Raw genomic sequence first — 25630 nt, forward strand, 5'->3', positions numbered from 1 at the left:
AAGAAGGCACAAGTTTGTACATTGGTAAGAAACTGTAAGAAGTTCTTATTCTAATCCCTGATGTGACAGTATTAGGAGGCGGGGCCTTTGGGAGGTGATCAGGTCATGAGGGTGGAGCCCTCATGGACAGAATTCACCCCCTCACAGAAGAGACCCCAGGGAGTTCCCTGGCCCCTTCCACACTTAAGGCCACAGCAAGAAGACAGCCATTTATGAAGCAGGAAGCAGGCCCTCACCAGACACCAAACCCACAGACACCTTGATTTTGGGCTTTCCAACTTCCAGAACTATGAGAAATGTTTCTGTTAGGGTTTGGACTTCCTTGGTACCCATTAGTCCTTTCTTCTTTCCTATTTCTCCCTTTTGGAATGGTAATGTCTACCTTATACCTGTTTCACCACTGTATTTTGAAAGCATATAATTTGTTTGGTGTCATAGGTCCACAGCTGGAGAGGAATGTCCCTCAGGGTGATTTACACCTTGATCTCGCTTATATCTGATTCAGATGAGACTTTGGACTTTACAGCTGATGCTGGAATGAGCTAAGACTTTTGGGGCTGTTGAGATGGAATTAATGTACCTTGCATGTGAGAAGGACATCAGTTTTGAGAGGCCAAGAGCAGAATATTATAAACTGTAAGAACTGCCTCTAGATCTGTGAGAAGTAAACTTCTGTTGTTTATTAGCCACCCCATCTACGGTATTTTTGTAATAGCAGCCCAAACAAAGACAAGCCATAGCAGAGCAAGTGATGGCAGAAGGGTCGAGACCTGGACCTGGATTCCCATCAGGGAGACTCACCCAAGAGAGAGGCCACCTGCCTTAAGGTGATGGAAGGAAGTTCTATTAGTCAGATTAATAACTTATTCAGAAATTACAGCTTACAGGTAATGGGGTTTTATGGTTATAGGGCAGTGGGATGAGTACTCAAGCAACTGAGAAGTTTGAGGGGATCTTTTAAGGCTGACCATGTTGGATTCTCTGAGAACCAAGTGAGCTACAGCTCCCTAAATCTGTACTGGGATGAGGACAGGATCCTCCTAGATCCCAAGACCATCAAATCCAGAAGCTGCCTCTGCTGATGGAGCCAGACAAGTTGCTTCTGAGCGATTCCAACTGATTATCTGCTCATGATCCTGGTGGCCTGCCTCAATTAAGTCCCAAGGAGATCAGTTACGCAGTCATGGATTGTACAACTGTTGTCCAAACAGAGCTCTTTGTGATTCATCAGTTCCATGAAACTAGGGCTAAGAAAGTGGGTCCTAGACAGGAGCTATTCCTCATCTGTGGCTTTAGCCACGTGTGTCTGCACACTGACCGTCACTTCAGCTTCAACAATAAGAGTTCTAGATAAAGACTACTTTATAACAATCTGGTCTTTATAAGCTTCCACTAATGCTGCTCTCAGCAACTCTAGTTTAATAAAATTGATTTCTAACAACCAGGTATATCAAATAGACCACATTCCATACATGTTACTGACACTTTGACGGCACTTTAGTATATTACTCATAAACCCAGCAGGATAAGCAATGTTCTAGTGCACAGTAACATAGTGTAGTGCATTCTTTATTCCATTCTTCTGCCACTCTGGTTGATAACCACAAAAAAAATCATAGAAAATAATGACATCTAGTGTCCAAAAGCGTTATTCTTAGAACATAAAGCTGATTGGTGAGGTTATGAACACAGATGGAACAACTTGGAGATAAGCTCACACATCTTTAGAGAAAACATACAAAAATGTACTTTTTCCTTTGTCCACTAACAACAGAAGGGTTTTCCTACTATCTTCATTCTCTCAGGTCTGCAGTGAAGTCTCAGACTCCTCTTAGGTAGAAGGTGAGTGCAAAGACTGTTACAGTCTGTTACAAAAGTAGCAGGTATGACCCTAGATTAAAACAGACCCAGAACCACAATTGCCAGTGTCAAAATCCAAATAGATGTGACCCAGCCTCAATGAGGGGAACTGATTTTTTTTCAAGCCCTAGTGATAAACTCAATAAATCCTTAGACATCTGGTGAAACAGTCACTAGGAACTTATTTAAACCAAGTTTCAAAAATGACTCCATTTGCAAAAGCCTTTATTGTCAAGTCACTCTGCAGAGTTCCCTTCGGAACGTGGACTCACCTCTGCTATTCTTTTCTTCAGGTTCTCCTTTCCCATGTATGATGCCTGAAGGGAGATGACACTCTCTTCTTTTTGAATCAAAGTTGTCAAGACACTTTTAAAATTCTGATACTGTTTTAAGAGCTCCAAAACTCTTTCACATTGATCAAGGCTATGAAGAAAAAAAAAGTACAACAATTAAATGTCTGAAAATAATACCACCATTCTCTTTTTTTAAGTACTTTGTAATAATGACTAGTAAGTTATTATAGGAGGATTTTTTTTCCTCTAGATATGGTCTATAATTTTGATTTACCAGTTTAACCTAAGAATGATGGCACATAAATTACTCTGGCAAATGGATGATATAATCACTGGATTATTATTTTCACCAGATCAATATTAAAAAGTCACCAGATGTAAACTCTAGAAAGAAACACAGGATTCATTATCTTAAGAAATCAGCAACTCAATTTCATCACTAACCAAAAGACATCTTGGAAAACAGCACTTCCCTAGCATTATTCTTGAAGAATATTCTAGATTAATTCAATAAGTCATGTTGATGTTTATGTCTGCTCAACTCATTCTTTAGTCCTTCCTAAAAGGTAAAGCAGTACAGAAAATGTGACAATGAGGATACCTGATTCTAGTTATGGCTGGGCACTAATCAGTCATGTAAGTTACATTAAGTCTTTTTGGACCTCAATTCTTTCCTCTGTAAAATCCAAGGGTAGACTAGATCAGATCCACAAACACGCTTTATCTTGACTCCTGTGCACTTAGGTTCCGGTAGAGAACAGGAGGCGTACTCAGATGTTATTCTGTGGGGAAGGGCCCCTGATAGTGGTCAGTTACGGGAAATTACCAGGGAGCTGAGGCGCTACAGAGCAACAGCAATTCACCGCAGGGGAAAAAGGGAAAGTGCCCTGAGACAGAGGAGGTGCCCACAGGAGTCACTGGAGCCACCTGCTGGAAACGGAGGGGGTTAACACCACCCTGACCTCTTGCTCCTCTAGTCCGCAAATCTACTAGTACTTCCCAAGTCCTATCCCACCTAGGACCCTTGGTCTGTCTGTAGTCTGTTAGGGGTCAGCCCTCCAGCCACTGCCACCTCTAGACAGAAAGTAAGGGAGAGAAGGATGGGTGGAGAATATTCGGTAGAATCGCCAACTGGGACTTACAGGTGACGGCTGTCAAATAGTTAAGAAAACTTTTGAACCTTGCCCAGGTTCTATAGGAAAGATGATGGTAACTGACAGGCAACATCTGCCATTCAAGTAGGGCGTGTGCCAGAATAATGCCCCGGCCCCCAAAGATGCCCATATCCTAATTCCTAGGTTCTGTGAATATTACCTTACATGGTGAAAGGGAATCCTGCTTATATGATTAAATTAAGGATCTTAAAATAGGGACATTATCATGAATTATCCAAGTAGGCACAAAATAATCACAAGGGTCCTTATGAAAGGGAGGCAGGAGGGTCAGGGTCAGCAGGAGATATGACAACAGAAGCAGAGGTGACAGAGAGAGAAAGAATGACTGCGATTTGAACATGGAATGCTGCTAGCTGTAAAGATGGAGGAAGCGAATACAAGGCAAGGAATACAGGAGGAGGCCTCCAGAAGGCAAGGAAATGAATTCTCTCCTAGACCCTCCGGAAAGGAAGGCAGCTTGGTTTCAGAATTTCTAATCTCTGGACTATAAGATAAGTTGGTGCTTTTTTTAAGCTACTGAATTTGTGGTGACTTGTTAAAACAGCAATAGAAAACTAGCACAGTGGGTGACAATCATTATAAATATACTGTGTAGTTGTTATCCCTCTTAGATAAGCTCTTAAATTCATTGGTTATAATGGATTCCAGGTCTTGTGCCAGACATTGGCCCAGTGACCTTCCAATGGAAAACTCTTTATGTTTGACCCTCCTTTAGGTCCATGGGAATGTGTTTTCAACATACGAATTTCAAAAAGCTAATTGTGCTACAGACAATTTTTCAGATTTGGGCGGGATTTTTTCCTTACCATTCAGTGACTAAAGCTTTTGTATTCTCCCACCAGAGTGCTGTATTTTGGCACTGTTGATTCAGAGCTTTTTCTCTGCCATCTTTGAATTCTGGGAGAGATTTAGCCATTTCTTGCAAGTGTTTCTTCTCTTCTTCATATTCATCTAGATCCTTATCCAGTTTGAGTAACGATTTTTTCCTTGATTATGAAAGAGAAAAGTTTGATAGCCAATTATTAGTCAATTTGACTTCATAAATGTGGGTCTTTGGGGGGGTCACACTAACTTTAATTTGTCTTCATGAGGTTTATGCCAAATTCACACATTCCTATAAGACAGTTCACAAGGCTCTCTGCATTACCAGAATATTAATTTGGTGCTTGCAATAGAATAAATACACAAAACCATAAGCAGTAACACTTTTCTGTGATGAACACACTAGTAAAGGGTATACGCATATCAGAGGAAAGAGAGAGAGTGAGTGAGAGAGAGAGAGAGTGTGTGTGTGTGTGTGTGTGTGTGTGTGTGTGTGTGTGTGTGTGTGTGAATGGGAAAGACAGCATGATATGGAAAGAGGAAAAGAGATGGAAAGCAGAGTACTGCAACCTCCTTGGAAGGGTAGAAGGGCCAAGGAGAAAGGAAGGAGTAAGGGAATTTTTCATTTTTACCTTGTGTGCACAAAGCTCTCCTGTATCAAAGAGGAGTTATTTCAGCTAAGAGTTTTAACCTGCAAACTAAACCTGGTGGCATTAATTCCATTCATTCTAGGTCTGTATCGCTTTCATTAGATAGTCACTACTTCGTCTCTTCCCATTCTCTCTGGAATTCACTCCCATGGGGCTTTCCCTCCTACTGCTCCTCCAAAATGGCTCGTCAGGATCTCTGGTGTCCCTCACATTGCCAAATCCATATTCCATTCTCGATCTTCACCTGCCTTCACTAGTCAGCAGCATTTGACACAAATGACCGCGTTTCCTTGTTGAAAGGCCTTCTCACTTGACTCCATAACTCTTCTGGTTGTCCTCCTCCTACACTGGCCCCTCCTTCTTAGTGCCTTTGGCTGGTTCCTCCTCATCTCTCTGATGTCTCAATACGGAATGCCTGGAGTATACAACTTAAACCACTCCTTCTGCACATCTCAACTCACTCCTTCCGCAATGTTATCCATCTCATGGCTTTAAACTGCATTTTTAAATGCTGATGACTCTCAAAAGTATTCTCTAGCCTAGACTTCTCCTCTGACTCTATCTATGTTTGAGTCTTACTCATGATTACTTGAATGTCAAATAGGACCTTTGAACTTATTATTTCTAAAACTGAGCACACCTGATCTTTCATTTAATATCTGATAAATTTCACTCTTTCTCATCTCAGTTAATGATAACTCCATTCTTCCAGTTGCTCGAGGCAAACCATGGACTCATTCTTGACTACAATCTTGCTTTTACATCCTGTGCACAATGTATCAACAAAGCTTGTGGATTCTGTCTTGAAATATTGTCTTCCCAATGGTTTTCAGCCCTGGACAAGTTCACTATGGATCCAATGTGACCAACAAAATGACAGTAGAATGTTCTTGGGATGAAAGGGTTATACCCAAATTTATTTCCACGGTGGCAGGTCAATCACTAGAATCCTGTCGACTCAAACAGAGTCTGCATGCAGCAAGCTGGTCTCTGCCTCTGGGCCTCTCTGCCTGTGCAGCCATCTTAGTCTCTGTCCTCGGTGCTGCCACCACTCCAGCCTCTGCTCTGCTCTCCTGCAGCCTTGCAGCCCTGCCACAGTGTCATGCAGAGCACTGGGCAGAGCTCTTTATATTGTAACATATTGCCCACACATGTGTAATGAGCTAGTGACCAGGGCCAGGTGAGAATCCTGGCCACAGGACCTTCACTTTATCCACAAATATATAAAGAACCTTAACAGTTTTCACCACTTCACCACCAGTCCATGTCACCATCATCCTTCACCTGGATTATGGCAATAGGCCGGTCCAGGCTTCCTGTTCTCCCCTTGACTCCTACAGCCTATTCTCAACACGTCAGCCAGACAGAACCTGTTACAGTGAAAACCTAGCCACTTCCCTCTGCTCAGAAACTTCCAGTGACTTCTCATGTCACGTGTCCCATGAGTCCCTACAAAATCTAAGCCCCATTCCACCCTTACTTCTCTGACCTTTCATTTCTCTTCTCCTCACTGTTAACCTTCTCACCTCCTCGCCTCTCCTCACAAATGCCAGACCCATTCGCACACCTGGCATCTGCACCTACTGCTCTCTCGGCCTTGAAGGCTCTTCCTCCAGGTAGTCACTCGGCCAGCTCTCTCATCCCACCTTTACTCAAAGGTCACCTTCTCACTATTTGAATTACAACACCCTCCTCCTTCCTTAGTTAATTTTTCTCCATAGATTTTATCACCACTAAACGTACTGATTTCTTATTCCTCCCAGTAGAAAAGCAGCTCTACAAACGGCAATAATAATCTATTTTGTTGACTGCTTATCTCCAGTACCAAAAACGGTGCCTAGCAACAATACATACTTGTTGTATTAATAACTGAATTGCAATCTTAAGCAATTTACTATTTATAAATGTATGGTTTTTCATTGATAAATTAATATTTATTTACTGTTTGTAAACTTATGATAAAAATTTGTTAACAAAGAATTAATGAGAGGACAGGGAAGATGGCGGCGTGAGTAGAGCAGCGGAAATCTCCTCCCAAAACCACATATATCTATGAAAATATAACAAAGACAACCCTTCCTAGAATAAAGACAAGACACAGGACAATATCCAGACCACATCCGCACCTGAGAGAACCCAGCGCCTCGCGAAGGGGGTAAGATACAAGCCCCGGCCCCGCGGGAGCCGAGCGCCCCTCCCCCCAGCTCCCGGCGGGAGAAGAGCAGGCAGAGCGGGAGGGAGACGGAGCCCAGGGCTGCCGAACACCCAGCCCCAGCCATCCGGGCCAGAGTGCAGGGCCCTGGATACTAGGAAAACAGGGCAGCAATAACAGTGAGCAGGCACCGGAGGCCAGGCGCCGGAGGACATAAGAAAAGCGCGCGACCATTTTTTTTTTAGCTTTTTTGCTGTTTTGTTTTGGCGAGCGCTTTTTGGAAGTCTTAAAGGGACAGGGACCCCAATACTAGGGAAACAGGGCAGCAAGAACAGTGAGCGGGAACCGGTGGCCTGGCGCAGGAGGACACCAGAAAAGCGAGCACCCATTTAGTTTTTTTTTTTTGCTGTTTTGTTTTGGCAAGCGTTTTTTGGAAGTCTTAAAGGGATAGGGACCCCAATACTAGGGAAACAGGGCAGCAAGACCGGTGAGCAGAGGCCTGAGGCTGGCGCAGGAGAAAAAAAAAAAAAGATCGGCCACCTTTTTTTTTAATTAAAAAAAATTTATTTTTATTTTTATTTAAAAAAAATTTTTTTTTTTTTTTTTTTTTTGTGGTCGTTGTTTTGTTCTTGTGGGTGCTTTTTGGAAGTCTTAAAGGGGCAGGGCAGGACACTTAATCCAGAGGTAGGGAATCCGGGGATCTCTGGGCACCCTAACCCCTGGGCTGCAGGGAGCAGGAAGGCCCCTTACGGAGATAAAGAGCCTCCCAGCCGCTCCTGCTCCAACGCGACTCCACCACTTTGGAGTAGCTGCCCGAGCCAAGCCACGCCCACAGCAACAGCGGAGATAAACTCCATAGCAGCCAGGCAGGAAGCAGAAACCCTGTCTGCACGCAGCTGCACAGCACAAACCACTAGAGGTCGCTGTTCTCCCAGGAGAGGAGGGCCACAAACCAACAAGAAAGGAAGTTCTTCCAGCCGTCACTCGTCCCAGTTCTGCAGACTATTCCTATCACCATGAAAAGGCAAAGCTACAGGCAGACAAAGATCACAGAGACAACACCAGAGAAAGAGACAGACCTAACCAGTCTTCCTGAAAAAGAATTCAAAATAAGAATCATAAACATGCTGACAGAGATGCAGAGAAATACGCAAGAGAAATGGGATGAAGTCCGGAGGGAGATCACAGATGCCAGAAAGGAGATCGCAGAAATGAAACAAACTCTGGAAGGGTTTATAAGCAGAATGGATAGAATGCAAGAGGCCATTGATGGAATTGAAATCAGAGAACAGGAACGCATAGAAGCTGACATAGAGAGAGACAAAAGGATCTCCAGGAATGAAACAATATTAAGAGAACTGTGTGACCAATCCAGAAGGAACAATATCCGTATTATAGGGGTTCCAGAGGAAGAAGAGAGAGGAAAAGAGATGGAAAGTATCTTAGAAGAAATAATTGCTGAGAACTTCCCCAAACTGGGGGAGGAAATAATCGAACAGACGACGGAAATACACAGAACCCCCAACAGAAAGGATCCAAGAAGGGCAACACCAAGACACATAATAATTAAAATGGCAAAGATCAAGGACAAGGAAAGAGTGTTAAAGGCAGCTAGAGAGAAAAAGGTCACATATAAAGGGAAACCCATCAGGCTAACGTCAGATTTCTCAACAGAAACCCTACAGGCCAGAAGAGAATGGCATGATAAATTTAATACAATGAAACAGAAGGGCCTTGAACCAAGGATACTGTATCCAGCACGACTATCATTCAAATATGACGGTGGGATTAAACAATTCCCAGACAAACAAAAGCTGAGGGAATTTTCTTTCCACAAACCACCTCTACAGAACATCTTACAGGGACTGCTCTAGATGGGAGCACTCCTAGAAAGAGCACAGCACAAAACACCCAACATATGAAGAATCGAGGAGGAGGAATAAGAAGGGAGAGAAGAAAAGAATCTCCAGACAGTGTATATAACAGCTCAATAAGCGAGCTAAGTTATGCAGTTAGATACTAAAGAGGCTAACCTTGAACCTTTGGTAACCACGAATTTAAAGCCTGCAATGGCAATAAGCACATAGTCACCCTAAATGTTAATGGGCTGAATGCACCAATCAAAAGACACAGAGTAATAGAATGGATAAAAAAGCAAGACCCGTCTATATGCTGCTTACAAGAAACTCACCTCAAACCCAAAGACATGTACAGACTAAAAGTCAAGGGATGGAAAAACATATTTCAAGCAAACAACAGCGAGAAGAAAGCAGGGGTTGCAGTACTAATATCAGACAAAATAGACTTCAAAACAAAGAAAGTAACAAGAGATAAAGAAGGACACTACATAATGATAAAGGGCTCAGTCCAACAAGAGGATATAACCATTCTAAATATATATGCAGCCAACACAGGAGCACCAGCATATGTGAAACAAATACTAACAGAACTAAAGGGGGAAATAGCCTGCAATGCATTCATTCTAGGAGACTTCAACACACAACTCACCCCAAAGGATAGATCCACCGGGCAGAAAATAAGTAAGGACACGGAAGCACTGAACAACACAGTAGAGCAGATGGACCTAATAGACATCTATAGAACTCTACATCCAAAAGCAACAGGATATACATTCTTCTCAAGTGCACATGGAACATTCTCCAGAATAGACCACATACTAGGCCACAAAAAGAGCCTCAAAAAATTCCAAAAGATTGAAATCCTACCAACCAACTTTTCAGACCACAAAGGCATAAAACTAGAAATAAACTGTACAAAGAAAGCAAAGAGGCTCACAAACACATGGAGGCTTAACAACACGCTCCTAAATAATCAATGGATCAATGACCAAATCAAAATGGAGATCCAGCAATATATGGAAACAAATGACAACAACAACACTAAGCCCCAACTTCTGTGGGACACAACAAAAGCAGTCTTAAGAGGAAAGTATATAGCAATTCAAACATATTTAAAAAAGGAAGAGCAATCCCAAATGAATGGTCTAATGTCACAATTATCGAAATTGGAAAAAGAAGAACAGAAGAGGCCTAAGGTCAGCAGAAGGAGGGACATAATAAAGATCAGAGAAGAAATAAATAAAATTGAGAAGAATAAAACAATAGCAAAAATCAATGAAACCAAGAGCTGGTTCTTGAGAAAATAAACAAAATAAATAAGCCTCTAGCCAGACTTATTAAGAAGAAAAGAGAGTCAACACAAATCAACAGTATCAGAAACAAGAAAGGAAAAATCACAACGGACCCCACAGAAATACAAAGAATTATTAGAGACTACTTTGAAAACCTATATGCTAACAAGATGGGAAACCTAGGAGAAATGGACAACTTCCTAGAAAAATACAACCTTCCAAGACTGACCCAGAAAGAAACAGAAAATCTAAACAGACCAATTACCAGCAACGAAATTGAAGCGGTAATCAAAAAACTACCAAAGAACAAAACCCCCGGGCCAGATGGATTTACCTCGGAATTTTATCAGACATACAGGGAAGACATAATACCCATTCTCCTTAGAGTTTTCCAAAAAATAGAGGAGGAGGGGATACTCCCAAACTCGTTTTATGAAGCTAACATCACCCTAATACCAAAACCAGGCAAACACCCCACCAAAAAAGAAAACTACAGACCAATATCCCTGATGAACGTAGATGCAAAAATACTCAACAAAATATTAGCAAACCGAATTCAAAAATACATCAAAAGGATCATACACCATGACCAAGTGGGATTCATCCCAGGGATGCAAGGATGGTACAACATTCGAAAGTCCATCAACATCATCCACCACATCAACAAAAAGAAAGACAAAAACCAAATATCATCTCCATCGATGCTGAAAAAGCATTTGACAAAGTTCAACATTCATTCATGATAAAAACTCTCAGCAAAATGGGAATAGAGGGCAAGTACCTCAACATAATAAAGGCCATCTATGATAAACCCACAGCCAACATTATATTGAACAGCGAGAAGCTGAGAGCATTTCCTCTGAGATCGGGAACTAGACAGGGATGCCCACTCTCTCCACTGTTATTTAACATAGTACTGGAGGTCCTAGCTACGGCAATCAGACAAAACAAAGAAATACAAGGAATCCAGATTGGTAAAGAAGAAGTTAAACTGTCACTATTTGCAGATGACATGATACTGTACATAAAAAACCCTAAAGACTCCACTCCAAAACTACTAGAACTGATATCGGAATACAGCAAAGTTGCAGGATACAAAATCAACACACAGAAATCTGTGGCTTTCCTATACACTAACAATGAACCAACAGAAAGAGAAAAAAGGAAAACAACTCCATTCACAATTGCATCAAAAAAAATAAAATACCTAGGAATAAACCTAACCAAAGAAGTGAAAGACTTATACTCTGAAAACTACAAGTCACTCTTAAGAGAAATTAAAGGGGACACTAACAGATGGAAACTCATCCCATGCTCGTGGCTAGGAAGAATTAATATCGTCAAAATGGCCATCCTGCCCAAAGCAATATACAGATTTGATGCAATCCCTATGAAACTATCAGCAACATTCTTCAATGAACTGGAACAAATAATTCAAAAATTCATATGGAAACACCAAAGACACCGAATAGCCAAAGCAATCCTGAGAAAGAAGAATAAAGTAGGGGGGATCTCACTCCCCAACTTCAAGCTCTACTATAAAGCCATAGTAATCAAGACAATTTGGTACTGGCACAAGAGCAGAGTCACAGACCAATGGAACAGACTAGAGAATCCAGACATTAACCCAGACATACATGATCAATTAATATTTGATAAAGGAGCCATGGACATACAATGGCAAAATGACAGTCTCTTCAACAGATGGTGCTGGCAAAACTGGACAGCTACATGTAGGAGAATGAAACTGGACCATTGTCTAATCCCATATACAAAAGTAAACTCAAAATGGATCAAAGACCTGAATGTAAGTCATGAAACCATTAAACTCTTGGAAGAAAACATAGGCAAAAACCTCTTAGACATAAACATGAGTGACCTCTTCTTGAACATATCTCCCCGGGCAAGGAAAACAACAGCAAAAATGAGTAAGTGGGACTATATTAAGCTGAAAAGCTTCTGTACAGCAAAAGACACCATCAATAGAACAAAAACGATCCCTACAATATGGGAGAATATATTTGAAAATGACACATCCGATAAAGGCTTGACGTCTAGAATATATAAAGAGCTCACATGCCTCAACAAACAAAAAACAAATAACCCAATTACAAAATGGGCAGAGGAACTGAACAGACGGTTCTCCAAAAAAGAAATACAGATGGCCAACAGACACATGAAAAGATGCTCCACATCGCTAATTATCAGAGAAATGCAAATTAAAACTACAATGAGGTATCACCTCACACCAGTAAGGATGGCTGCCATCCAAAAGACAAAGAACAACAAATGTTGGCGAGGCTGTGGAGAAAGGGGAACCCTCCTACACTGCTGGTGGGAATGTAAGTTAGTTCAACCATTGTGGAAAGCAGGATGGAGGTACATCAAAATGCTCAAAACAGACTTACCATTTGACCCAGGAATTGTACTCCTAGGAATTTACCCTAAGAATGCAGCAATCAAGTATGAGAAAGATCAGTGCACCCCTATGTTTATCGCAACACTATTTACAATAGCCAAGAATTGGAAGCAACCTAAATGTCCATCGATAGATGAATGCATAAAGAAGATGTGGTACATATACACAATGGAATACTACTCAGCCATAAGAAAAGGGCAAATCCAATCATTTGCAGCAACATGGATGGAGCTGGAGGGTATTATGCTCAGTGAAACAAGCCAAGTGGAGAAAGAGAAATACCAAATGATTTCACTTATCTGTGGAATATAAGAACAAAGGAAAAACTGAAGGAACAAAACAGCAGCAGAATCACAGAACTCAAGAATGGACTAACAGGTACCAAAGGGAAAGGGACTGGGGAGGATGGGTGGGTAGGGAGGGATAAGAGGTGGGGAGAAGTAGGGAGGTATTAAGATTAACATGCATGGGGGGGTAGGAGAAAAGGGAGGGCTGTACAACACAGAGAAGGCAAGTAGTGATTCTACAACATTTTGCTATGCTGATGGACAGTGACTGTAAAGGGGTTTATAGGGGGGACCTGGTATAGGGGAGAGCTTAGTAAACATAATATTCGTCATGTAAGTGTAGATTAGTGATACCAAAAACAAAACAAAACAAATCAAAAAGGGCAGTTCCTGTGTGGTAACCTCCAATGAGTTCTATACAAGGGTATAAAGGGCATATAAAAGTGTAGGCAAAGGGTCTGTTTGCGTTTATACAGAAGATCAAAGCCTAATTGGGCTACCCCGAAAATGAACTAAGATACGATATGAAAAAGAACTTCCAACATCAGCACTCTCTGGAAGACTCATGCCAGAAGATGATCATCAAAAAACCCCAACAAAGATCCATGCACTGCTACAGCTGTAGATGCACTCATCCCACCAGTTCCTGGACTTGCCATGGGAATGAGGAAGGAGATATCTAAGCTGGCCTGTGCATACAGTAAAACAACAAATTTGACTGGATCTATACTGTTGGAACTCAACCAAGAATTAGGAGAAGTGCAAATTGTAGCGCTCAAAAATCTTACAACTACAGACTATTTACTGTTAAAAGAACATAAGGGATGTGAACATTCCCCAGGAATGGGTTGTTTTAATTTGTCTGATTTCTCTCAGACTGTTTAAGTTCAGTTGGACAATATCCACCATATCATAGAGAAGTTTTCACAAATGCCTAAGGTGCCTAACTGGTTTTCTTGGTTTCACTGGAGATGGCTGGTAATTATAGGTATGCTTTGGTTATGTAACTATACTCCTATTATGTTAATGTGTGTGCGCAATTTAAGTAGTAGCTTAAAACCTATATATGCTGAAGTTACTCTACAAGAAGATATGTCAAAGAAATAATCAATCTTCCCATGTTTTCTTCCGCCTGCTACTTCTATAGCTTTTCTTCTTCCTTTCTAATTACAACCCTTAAATAGAATTCATGCCTCATATCAAATTTACCGAGTATCATAATTCTTCCAAGTGGTAAAGATACCTCAAGACAAATGCTGGGCATAAAAGCCACAGGGCATAAATATGCAAAGAAGTAAAAAGCTAACCTTTTCAAACAATAAGGCTTCTCTCTCACTTACCAACTTTACATTTCCCTGTATGGCCCCGGAAGATTACTAGTTAGCCAGAGACGGGTAAGATTCCTCAAGGGAGGAACAACCTAAGACAGGCACAGTCGCAGGGGGGTCATCAGGTGAGAAATTGGGGATCAACAGAGGTGAGGCTTAGAACCTCACCCCCCCGTTCTGAGAGAAATCTTCTGCATACGTGGATGTTTTATTGCCCTGGTCTAGCTTGGATTAACACATAGTCTACAGGCACACACCTGATCATCTACATTTGCTCTCTTACAACACTAAACTATTTTTTCTACCTTTATCTTGTATCTACCTACCACTTCAGCATTTTATTAAAAATAATAATAATAAAGAGAGAAATGTGGTATCCACATATAAATCAAGTATAAAAACCAAATGAGTATTCATATTTGAACTGAGTGTTTATAGTTCATAATGCATGAGCAAAACCGAAGGTTTCTGTGATGACTGCCCTTGTACTGTTCACCATGTAAGAACTTATTCACTATGTAAGAATTTGTTCTCCATGTAAGAACTTGTTTGTTTTGCCTCAGAAGATTGGAGACTGATGAAAATTAGGCTTGGGGTGGATTAACGATTGTGCATTGAGCATTGACTCCCCTATACAGAATTTTATTGTTGTTAACAATCATTTGATCAATAAATATGAGAGATGCCCTCACAAAACAAAAACGAAAAAAAAACAACAAAAAAAGTACATACTTCCAATGGTAAAATAAATAAGTAACCGGGATGTAATGTAAAGCATAAGAAATATAGTCAAGATATTGTAACAGCTTGGTAGGGTGATAGCTGGAACCTAGAATTGTCATGTATATAAATGTTTTATCACTGTGTTGTACACCTGAAACTAATGTAATGTAATACTGTGCGTCAACTACCCTTCAATAAAAAATAATTATCTACAAAAAAAAAAAAAAAAGAATTAACTAAATTAGTAATTAGTTCAATACCTCATTAAGAACTGGGGTGTTATAGGAACATTAGTCTCCTTAAGACTAAGAGCACAGGGAAATTTCAGAGGGAAGAGTTTGGTCAGCTAACGAGCCTCTAGAGAGCATTGAGCTGAGGCAACAGAGGTGGGCAGAAGAGACAGAGAGTGGGAAAGATTTAGAAATGAGAGAGGAGCTCCACAAAAGTAACTCTTGCTCACATTTTCATTTTCAGGACATGGAGGCTGGTTCTGAATTAAAATAGCTGCACTCATCTAGAAGACTGCCAACCTCAGTTTACTGCAATTCTGTTCAGTCTCCAGATTCAACATTAACCTCAGCTTGCCTCTGAAATTCAGTCCCATGCCTTCCCACTCAGTCCCCATCCTAATCCTGCAGGAGCAGATGAGACCAAATAATTAAGGAAGAAACAGGGACAAGGTGTGGCAAGTGTGTTTTCCACCACTTGTTTACTATCATATGTGCGAAGTTTTCCAAGTCTTCCCCCATCAGGAGAACCCCTAACAAACACACTAAAGAGACTCTGAAAGAACTCATGTACTTTATACATATCTATCTCACTACTCCTTTGTCCATGAGAATGCACAGTTTAACGAGAAAAAAATACACACTTTATAAAGGCACAATATCAACAGAAAGGAACCTTGTTTGAAAAGTCTAAGAAAAAGAATGCTGAACACCGAATAGAATGGGATGGAATAGAAGTAGAAAGACACAGAAAGTATTTGTTTCACCTAAAAGATATTTACAAATAGAGAAGAGTGTCATCTTGCATGGAGAAATGGTTGACTGATACTTACCGCTGTTTTACAGCTGGAGCAGTTGGATCCTTAAGACCAATCTTACTGATTTGATTGTGTACCTCTTGAATATTTTTCAGGAGTTCGTTATTTTTTAAAATACAAATCTTGAGTAATTTGTCTTCTTCACTGAGTTCCTCCAGTACACCATGGCCATGTGTCTCACAGAACTTTTTGGACAAAGCATCAAGAAGTTTTTCACAGGAGGTATCTTCACACTGCTCAGCATCTTTAAAGCTTATATTGAGTATCTTCAAACGTTTATCCAAAAGTCTTGCCATATCTTTCATTAGATGAATTTCTCCCTCTTTATTTTCTACTGCCAAAGTATTTCCTGGTACCATCTGTATATCTGAGGCTGAAAGGTTTGTAACAGGCTCAAAAGAAAGTTCAGCTGTTCTCAGAGAAGCCAAAAACTCTTCCAGAGCTTTGAGGGCATCTTTACTCCTCTGCACCTTGTAGTTCACTTCTTCGAGTTGTGTTCTGAGTTTCTGTATAATACATTGCGTTGCACATATATCAAGTGGGTGTAATTCCTTTAATGCATAGTTGCCCAACTGTTCCAAATTGTTGCATATTTCGATCTGTTTTGCTATGGAATCTTGGATATTCTAAAATAAAGGTAAGAAAAGCTGGGAACACTGAGGCAGATAAAAGAAAGACTGCACATCAGAAATGAACCTGAAAATTACGTGACTAGAACTGGTTCTAGAAAATTAATTCCCATTTTAACCAAGGCTGACAGTTTAACCAGAAGGGAACATTTTAAGTACAAATAATCAGGGGGGCCTAGATGTTTCATTAACTGATAACCCTCCTGAAGTTTCAATCCCCAAAAAAGAAAACAAGTATTTAAATCTATTGCTTCAATGAAAATAATTAGAAATTGAATTGCTGAAACATCTGTTCATAATCTGAAAAACAAAAATTATTTTTAATTTAAGATGCTATTTGGAATAAGTCAACCATAGAATATGCCAATTTAAGCATGTGAGTCCAGTAAAATAGGATTTCAGGCATTGGAAAAGGCATTCATAAACAAGCCTTCATTTCAAAGAAAATACCTATTTACTCCACAGTTCTTTACTTCCAAATTTGCAAGGAATTAAAGAATTAAGAAATAAATAACAAGTCTAAATTACTGAAGATTCTTTTGCCATGGCTTATATTCAAAATGTATATTATTGCTATATAATTAAAAATCCATAAGCATGTATAAATCTCTGAAGAACTGATTTACTCTACAAATACACTGTGAGAGCTTCTGTTTACCCTCAGATTTTGATAAATGCCATCAGCATCAGTGAGGTGAAATTCCTCAATGGCCATTTCATGGAGAAGCAGGTCTGAACCACAGACAAGGAGTGATTCCTTCTCTACGGGTAATACAATCTGCAGTGCGCTCTCCAAAGACTCCATTCTGGGTGAGAAATAAACCAGAAGTGAGTGAAAAAAATAACAGAAAGATATCATATAAAACATATTAGTGCCATTATTTAACCAAGAGCAGAAAACAATTACCCAATAAGAATACATACAATGATATGTACAGTTCATCATATTAAAATCTCTAATGATTGTGCATAGAGTCCCCTACACAGAATTTTATTGTTGTTAACAACCATTTGATCAATAAATATAAGATATGCCCTCTCAAAAAAAAAAAAAAAAATCTAAACCCAGCAATCCAAAATGCCAATGAATGAGTTGTTTGCTATATACAAGAATTCATAACAGTTTAATGCCTGAATGGAAAATTGTTGTAAAACATACTAAACCTTTCCTTTTCCTGTGAAATACACAGTACAGTTGACCCTTAAACATGGGTTTGAACTGTGTGGGTCCACTTATATGCATAACTTTTTTTTGCAATAATTGTACTGGAAAATTTGGGGAGATTTGAGATAATTTGAAAGGACATTTTCTTTTCCCCACCTTTTTAAAAAAAAATACAGTATGTAATTCATATATCATATAAAATATGTGTTATACATGTATTTTCAGTTGTGCAGGGGTCAGCACTCACCCCATGTGGTTCAAGGGTCAACTACACTGAATGTAATTTAATTTTGCCTTGATAACAAATAAGCCTCATTATGAATACTAATTATTTTATTAGTAGAAACATAATAGAGCTCAAAAAATGGGCTCTATTTAATAATGTGACCCTGGATAAACAATGTATAGACTCTGAGCCTCAGTTCCCACCTCTGTAAAATGGGGATATGTCCTGGGATAAACTTCCTATACAAAGGGGATAAAAACAGTGCTCTCATTTTAGAAATGAGAAAATCAAGGCCCAGAGAAGTTATGTGACATGGCTAAAACCATGCCCAAGGGGAGACCGTGGAAAGAACATGGCCTTTGGAACTCCACAGACTTAAAGTTCCACTTAAGTCTCTGACCAGTGGTGTGGCTTGGTTATGTTATTTAACTTCCCTGAGTATCTGTTTCCTCATCAGTAAAATGGCCATCATACTGGTAACCTCTCTTATAGTTGTTGTGATCACCAAATAAAATAAGCATACTTAGTAGAATACTAGCCTAGCTAAAAAGAGCATTAAAATTTTTAGTAAATTTATGGTAACAGAACTCAGAATTATACCTGGTATTAAGAGTCATCTGAACCTCTCTTTCTTCTCCCTTTAATCTGTCTCTCGCCTGAACTAAAAAAGGTTTCTTCATGTCACTCTCAAGCTCTTCTAACTTCAATGAAGTGATTTCAAACTCTTTCCAGCAAGCATCCATTTCATTTTTTAAGACCTAGATAAAATGCGTAAATTAACTTATCAACTCATGGGTTAACAAGCACAATTATTCTGTTCTTACCAAATGAGACCATCACCAACTATGGAAACAAACACAAAGTTTCACATGAAAATACATTAAAAAAACATATTCCAACCATCTGAATAATGAAGTGAAGTATCCTTCAGGAAACAATGCTCTTAACTGTGCTCTCAGAGGACCCATTCAATTAAGTCTCGGGAGTCAACAATACGGCTTTCAAAGGACTCTAAACTCCCTTCCCCTCGTTGGGTGCACAGAATACAATTTAGAAAGAAACATAGAGATGTAAGAGCAGATATTCTATTTCCTCTAGATAATACACTTTGTTTTTCCCTAAACTAAAAGAAAACTGGAGTGAACCAAAACTGTTCCTATCAACGTAGTGAATAAAATTAATTTATGATTTATAATTAAACATCTAAAAATTCGACACTATTTTAGCTCCTTATCTTGGTTCTTTAAAAAAAAAGAAGGCCCTGCTACAGAATTTTACTGAGTGCTGATCACTATAATTTGTTCTTCACTTTCCCCAAGGATTAGCGTAGCTTTTCTAACCAATTCATTATTCAGTTACTGGAGCAAGGTCTCAAGACAGTTTCTTAATTGCAATGAAAATGTGCTAAATCCATCACTTGAATAACAAAGATTTTAACATATGAATTTTGCTTATTCAGGTGGAAAATAGGAGCCAGATGGTGGCATGTGACTTAGGAACTGGCATCATAAAAGGAAGATAACTAGAAAATAGGGGAGGGCACTGTAGGGACCACCCACAGCCCTTTTCTCCACTTAATGGTGTTCAGTGGGGGTGTCCTATGGGGGCGCACTGCCAGGGTGTTCAGTGGGGGTGTTGTGTGGGGGTGTACTGTAGGGGTTTGCTCTAACACAGTTCCACGCATACAAGAGCACTGCCCTGCACTGCAATGCACAAATCATCTTCAAAATAAGACATTTATTCATAGAGCTTACAACTGGTGTGCCAACCACTAGAGAGCTTTTCTGTAGCTCCTGAGTCATATGCAGTACTTTCTCTGATGGCTCCACAGAAGACCATGAAAACACCCTGCACTGCCTGCACCTTCCTTGCTGTCCAACATCAGGAAGACAACATGACAATGTGGTCAAGATGATGAACAGATGAAACAAATATTCCAAGTCACTGGTTTTTCAGGTGCTGTTCATTTTAGAATAGCACAGAAGCAGTGTTGGTTGAAATGGAAACTGCCTTCAGTGTTTTGACCAATTCACTTGACACCCTCATCCCCATCCCAAGCACAGTCCAAACTCTACTAGCCACAACATCTAGAGTACCAAACAGAGCATGAGCAATCAGTAAGCACCCTGAACCAAAGTCTTTCTGGAGTTTGGTCTGTGAATACATATCACTTTTTGGAATAGAGTGACATCAGAAACGCAATCCAACAAGGAGAGTTCTTTGGAAACAACTAACATATGGGAACACAACAAAAATGAATTCTGTATTCATATTATTTTCTAATAAAAGATAAAACTTCTCTAATAATATTTTCAGTAATTACCTGTAGCTCTGTCAGCTTATCCTGCAGGCAAGTGCTACTCCCTTCCCTGTCACCAGAGAAATCAGAAGTGATCCTGAATTTGTTGTTTTGTAGGTATAATTCAAGAGTTTCTCTGTGCATATCATATCTGGGAAAAAATTAAATGCAATGTTACTTCATTTTAAACATAAGACAGAACTTTTTTTTTAAACTACTGTTGACTGTACATGAGGAAATCCCAGGGAATATCTGTTTAAGTTACTGGACCACATGCAAAAATTATGATTAAAGTATAATGTGTCTGCATTGATGAGCGATTTTTGGTGCATCTTCCAGTTGTTTAAAATAGTTTACCTCTCTCGTAAACTATTTACAGATGCATTATGATCCTTTTCATACTTTTCCATAATGCTTTCTTCCTGCTGAGGCTTTAATTCAGATCCCACGCTGAAACTCTCACTCGATTCCATTGCCTAAGCAAATATGCAAAATAGTAAACACAGTATCTTCAATATACTTAATTGTCTGGAAAAGATAAACACTTTATGCTACAAAGGTATATAATTGATTCTGTATACCCCAAACCAGGACAGAATACAATTCATTTGAGGTTTCTCTGCTCAGAGAAAGTCCTTCCAACAGGCCAGAGGAAATTTATGAGCCTGCATCTCACCTTCTAATTGGTATGTCAGCATGGGAAAGGCGTTCTCCCAACCCCTGAGTGCTATTTCTGCCTGCAACCTCACAGCCACAGTTGAAGCCAGCCAGGAGCCTAGCATGCAGGAGCAGACCTCAGGTACACCTGATTCCTTCCCCACACCTGCCGACTGGCAGGCTGGGCTGTGACATACACAAACACCCACTTACCTAGAGCTCAAAAATTTAGAAAATTCAATTCCAAAGGACAGTAAAGGACATTATAATTAGAAAAAGACAAATGATAAATGACCTAGTTTATTTCAATGATGCTGAAGCATTTGTACAGATGAAGCTCAGCCTCATATTCTCAAGAGGAACACTGCAGTGTATTCATAAAGGCTCAAAATGGTTTCCTTGAAAGAACTGTTTGTATCTTCAGAGGAAGATGAAGTTACGTTAGGTATAGCAATGGTCCATTGTATTTGAACTCTTTGAAAAGTAGTCTTCCTACATATTTAAGTGGGAATTTTTAGCTGATAGAAGCATCAGATAATTAAAACCAACACTTAAATGATAGGTGGATTACTGTACACTCAGCCTTTTTTCCCTGGGTCTACTCCTAACGTACATTATCCGCATTTAACACCTTTTCAGCTGAAGGCTGATCATCTGAGTTTCCAGATGGCATCTCACAGTGGGCCTCCCTTCCTCCATTTTCAGATGTGCTCATCATCCCCCTAGGAAAGAATCAAAATTGCATATTAAAATGGACAAAAACGAAGCCTATGCTACTCAGTGTCATTTGGTTTTGAAGAGGCTTTATCTCATTCTTCCCTAACGCGTAGCTATTCTTAAGAAGCACTAACTTGTTTATCGACGTGTCTCCCACTGTGGACTGCAGGGTCATACGAATCTCGGAAGCACGTTTCCGAAGTCTTTCTATCTTTTGTTCATAATCTGTGAGCACTCTCCTCGTGTCTTGTTGACTCCTCTGTGAAGTCAGCTCTTCACACAGCTCCCGCAGGACAGCCACGTGGTGATCAAGCTGGTACAGATTGCCTTCCTCAGAAAAGCAGGCCTGATTGAGGAAATAAAGCAGGAAATGTGTTTCAAATGAGTTTATGTGATTAGCCCATAAGGAGTAGAATCTAACAGATGTGTGTGACTTTAACAACACATTCTTCTAGAGGCCATCCACTGTGTGCCTGGGGTGGTAATGGGCACAAGAGAAACAAAGAAGAGAAAATCAGCCCTAAAGGGATTTGCTGCAGTCCAGTACAGGGAAAGAAGCCAGAATATGTCACCCCAAAACATGTCTCTTTGATATGAAAATTAGTTTGAGCTGAAGGCAATTAAGAAGCAGTAAATGCAAAAAAAGCTGCCCTTTGTCTGCCTAAAGGCAAGAAATAGTCTTTTACTGGAGACAAACTTATCAGCCCAGACAAGGCACCAGAGGAATGTGCTGTAGAATCCTTCACTAAGAATCAACCTTATTGAAGATAGAAAGTTAGCATAAGTATAGCCATCTTAAAAGCTTAGACTCCATTTTCTAACCTAGAAGGAAGAAAATAGGAAAATATTAGAACCTTGAAAAACAAGTTAGTCAGCCAGCGTTGATTGCAGTGACCTTTAGTTAGCCAACCTCAATCAGTTAATCATACATACCAAGCTTACCTTACTAAGAACCACCCTAACATTCCGAGGGTGATCTTATCTCACCAGACCCCCAGGATGTGGCGTCAGCCAAAATGTATGTGTTTTTTTGGAAAAACAATGTGATGTGTTTGTAGAAAAGTACTGCCCTTTTTGAAAATGCTATAAAAACCTCTGACTCTAAGTGCTCGGGGTCCTTGTTGAGACCCGCTGCGTCGGGCTGACACTTGGACCCCAGCTAGCTGGTGTCTGAATAAATTCCTCTTGCTTATTGCATCAAGAGACGCCTTCTGTGAGTGATTTGGGGCGGCGCTCTCCTCTGGGAGAATCCAACATTTGGGGGCTCGTCCGGGATTGTGCGCTCGCCCCGTTTCACTCCTGAAAGTCGCCCTTGGAGGGAGAGGTAAGACTAAGTGGCGCCTTGAGTTGTCTGTGTTCTGTGTTCTGTTTCTTGGTAAGACCGGTCAGAATTCTGAAAAGGGGTACCCTTGTCTGGCAGTCGTCCCGATCCTGTAAAGGGATCGAGACTGCGGTCGGTAGACGTACTTGGAGAACTGCAGGCTGCAACCCTGGGGGACGCCTCAGGGAGATTGGAGGGCCAGGGACGCCTGGTGGCCTCTCATCTGTTTTTCCGGCAAAGTGAATCTGATGAGATACGGTTGATATTCGGGCGCCAAGAGTATCAGCCCACTGATTCTTTTCGGTTTTTAGTCAGAAATCTGAAGAAAACTAAGTGCGGCCGCTGTGTGTCTAATCTCTGTGTGTCTCTGTTTTTTGTGTTCTGTACGTGTCTAATAATTGTTATACTGACCATGGGACAGACGGTAACGACTCCACTCAGTCTGACGTTAGATCACTGGACAGAAGTGAGAGCGAGGGCACACAATTTGTCAGTAGAAGTTAAGAAGGGGCTATGGCAGACTTTCTGTACCTCCGAGTGGCCCACTCTTAATGTAGAGTGGCCCCCGGAGGAGACTTTTGACCTCTCCACTTTACTTGCAGTAAAAGCTGTTGTTTTTCAGAGTTCGTCTCAAGGACATCCGGATCAGCAACCCTATATTGTGGTCTGGCAGGAGTTAGTGGAAAATCCACCACCCTGGGTAAAGCCCTGGGTGCAAAAGAAAATGAGCTCTCGAGTCTTAGTGGCCCAGGCTCAACCTCAGAGCAAGGAAAAAGAGAAGCCATCCATAGACCTAGAGAAGTAGCAATAATACATTGTCCTGGGCATCAAAAAAGTGACTCTCCAATAGCTCAAGGAAACAGAAAGGTGGACCAAGCCGCAAAACAAGCAGCCCAGGGAACGAACATCTTACCCCTCCAGGTGTACCCAGAAGCCACATGTAGTAAGAACTTTCAGTATACCCCCGAGGATCTTGCTCGGATGGACAAGTTGAGGATCCAAAAATCCCCACCCCTTGGAATGTATAAGTCAGAAGATGAGAAAATTATCCTGCCCCAGAAAAAGGCAAGAGAATACTTAAGGCAATTACATCAGTTGACACATTTGGGGGCCAATAATCTAAAAACCCTGGTTCGAGATTCCCCTTATCATGTCATCGGTTTGAGAAAATTGGCAGACGAGGTTGTAAGAAATTGTGTTCCTTGCCAATTAGTAAATGTGAACAGACATCAAGTAATATGCGGAAAGAAGCTTTGAGGAGATCGGCCAAGAGCCTACTGAGAAGTTGACTTCACTGAAATTAAGCCTGCTAAGTATAGATATAAATACCTCCTAGTTTTCCTAGACACCTTTTCAGGATGGGCAGAGGTGTTCCCCACCAAAACTGAGACAGCTCAGATGGTGTCCAAGAAGATCCTTGAAGAAATATTTCCCAAGTTCGGGATCCCAAAAGTAATCGGCTCTGACAACGGTCCTGCCTTTGTTGCCCAGCTAAGTCAGGGATTGGCCAAGATCCTGAGGACAGATTAGAAATTGCACTGTGCATATAGACCCCAGAGCTCAGGACAGGTAGAAAAGATGAATAGAACTTTAAAAGAGAACCTGACTAAATTATCCATAGAGACTGGTTTATGTAATTAGTTAGTCCTCTTTCCTTTCGCCTTATTTCGAGTCAGAAACACCCCCAGCCGTTTTAAACTAACACCTTTTGAAATAATGTTTGGAGCTCCAGCTCCGCTAAATGCAGCTCACCTCCATACATCCTCTGAATGTGTGACTAATAAGTTTCTGCTTAAAAAGTTACGGGCTCTGGAAGCTGTGCAGAAAGAAGTGTGAGCCTCTATCCGAGAAGTCTATCAGCCAGAGGACATCTCAGTACCTCATCAATTCCAAGTGGGAGACTCTGTCTACGTGAGACGACACCGAACAGGAAATCTTGAGCCCCGGTGGAAAGGACCCTTCATCGTCCTTTTGACTACTCCCACAGCTGTGAAAGTAGATAGCATCTCCTCCTGAGTCCACGCTTCACATCTGAAGAGAGCACCTCAACCAGGCCCGGATTGGCGAGTACTTCGAACTGATAACCCTCTTAAACTTCGCTTGTGTAAGAATGATTGTGTCACTAGTGGTTCTGATGGCCCAGCTACTCCCCACTCTTCAGGACCCCAACCCCCACGAACCTAGACTACTGACATGGCAGGTCTGTTCCCAAACAGGGGAGACAGTATAGTCCATTTCTAAGGTTGCTCCTCTTAAAACCTGGTGGCCATCCCTGCACCCTGATGTTTGCGCCTTAGTCGCTGGAATAAGAAGCTGGGATATACCCGAGCTTAGCTAGATGCAGGCAAACAGGGTCAGGCCCGCGACTTCGGCGTATTACGTCAGAAGAAAACAAGCCCAGAGCCAAAGTGGCTTATAGAGCTTTAGGTGCAGAAATCCGGCCGCACGCCAACAGATAAAGACCACCACTTTCTATGTCTGCCCCCGTGACGGACGAACCTACCAACAAACCCAACAATGTGGGGACTTGCAATCTTTTTATTGTAACTCTTGAGGTTGTGAGACTACGGGTAACGTTTATTAGAATCCTGTGTCTGACTGGGACCTCCTTAAAGTAACCCAGAACCGCACATCCCCCAACTGTGAATGGACAGGACTGTGCCTCCCCTTAAATATCACTTTCAGTGATAAGGGACGCCAGTATGATGAGT

At 40.9% G+C, this 25630-nt stretch overlaps 1 protein-coding gene across 12 annotated transcripts in view; it reads right to left on the minus strand.

Moving 5' to 3' along the window:
- Window positions 1-25630, minus strand: part of SYNE2 (spectrin repeat containing nuclear envelope protein 2) — a 319309-nt gene that overhangs the window by 178973 nt on the left and 114706 nt on the right. For 9 of the 12 annotated variants that reach the window (XM_057488385.1, XM_036906084.2, XM_036906080.2 and 6 more), the window contains 9 exons: window positions 21733-21944; window positions 21495-21603; window positions 20582-20700; window positions 20249-20375; window positions 18526-18683; window positions 17193-17340; window positions 15921-16531; window positions 4135-4314; window positions 2133-2283 (listed from right to left, as the gene is read on the minus strand). In XM_057488385.1, the coding sequence (XP_057344368.1) occupies window positions 2133-2283; window positions 4135-4314; window positions 15921-16531; window positions 17193-17340; window positions 18526-18683; window positions 20249-20375; window positions 20582-20700; window positions 21495-21603; window positions 21733-21944 (1815 nt within the window). The remainder of the gene's footprint in view (window positions 1-2132; window positions 2284-4134; window positions 4315-15920; window positions 16532-17192; window positions 17341-18525; window positions 18684-20248; window positions 20376-20581; window positions 20701-21494; window positions 21604-21732; window positions 21945-25630) is intronic. The other 3 variants (XM_036906082.2, XM_036906091.2, XM_057488386.1) reach the window with 2 other exon arrangements.

The sequence above is a fragment of the Manis pentadactyla genome, chromosome 11 (genome assembly GCF_030020395.1).
Source record: "Manis pentadactyla isolate mManPen7 chromosome 11, mManPen7.hap1, whole genome shotgun sequence".
Lineage (NCBI taxonomy): Eukaryota > Metazoa > Chordata > Mammalia > Pholidota > Manidae > Manis > Manis pentadactyla.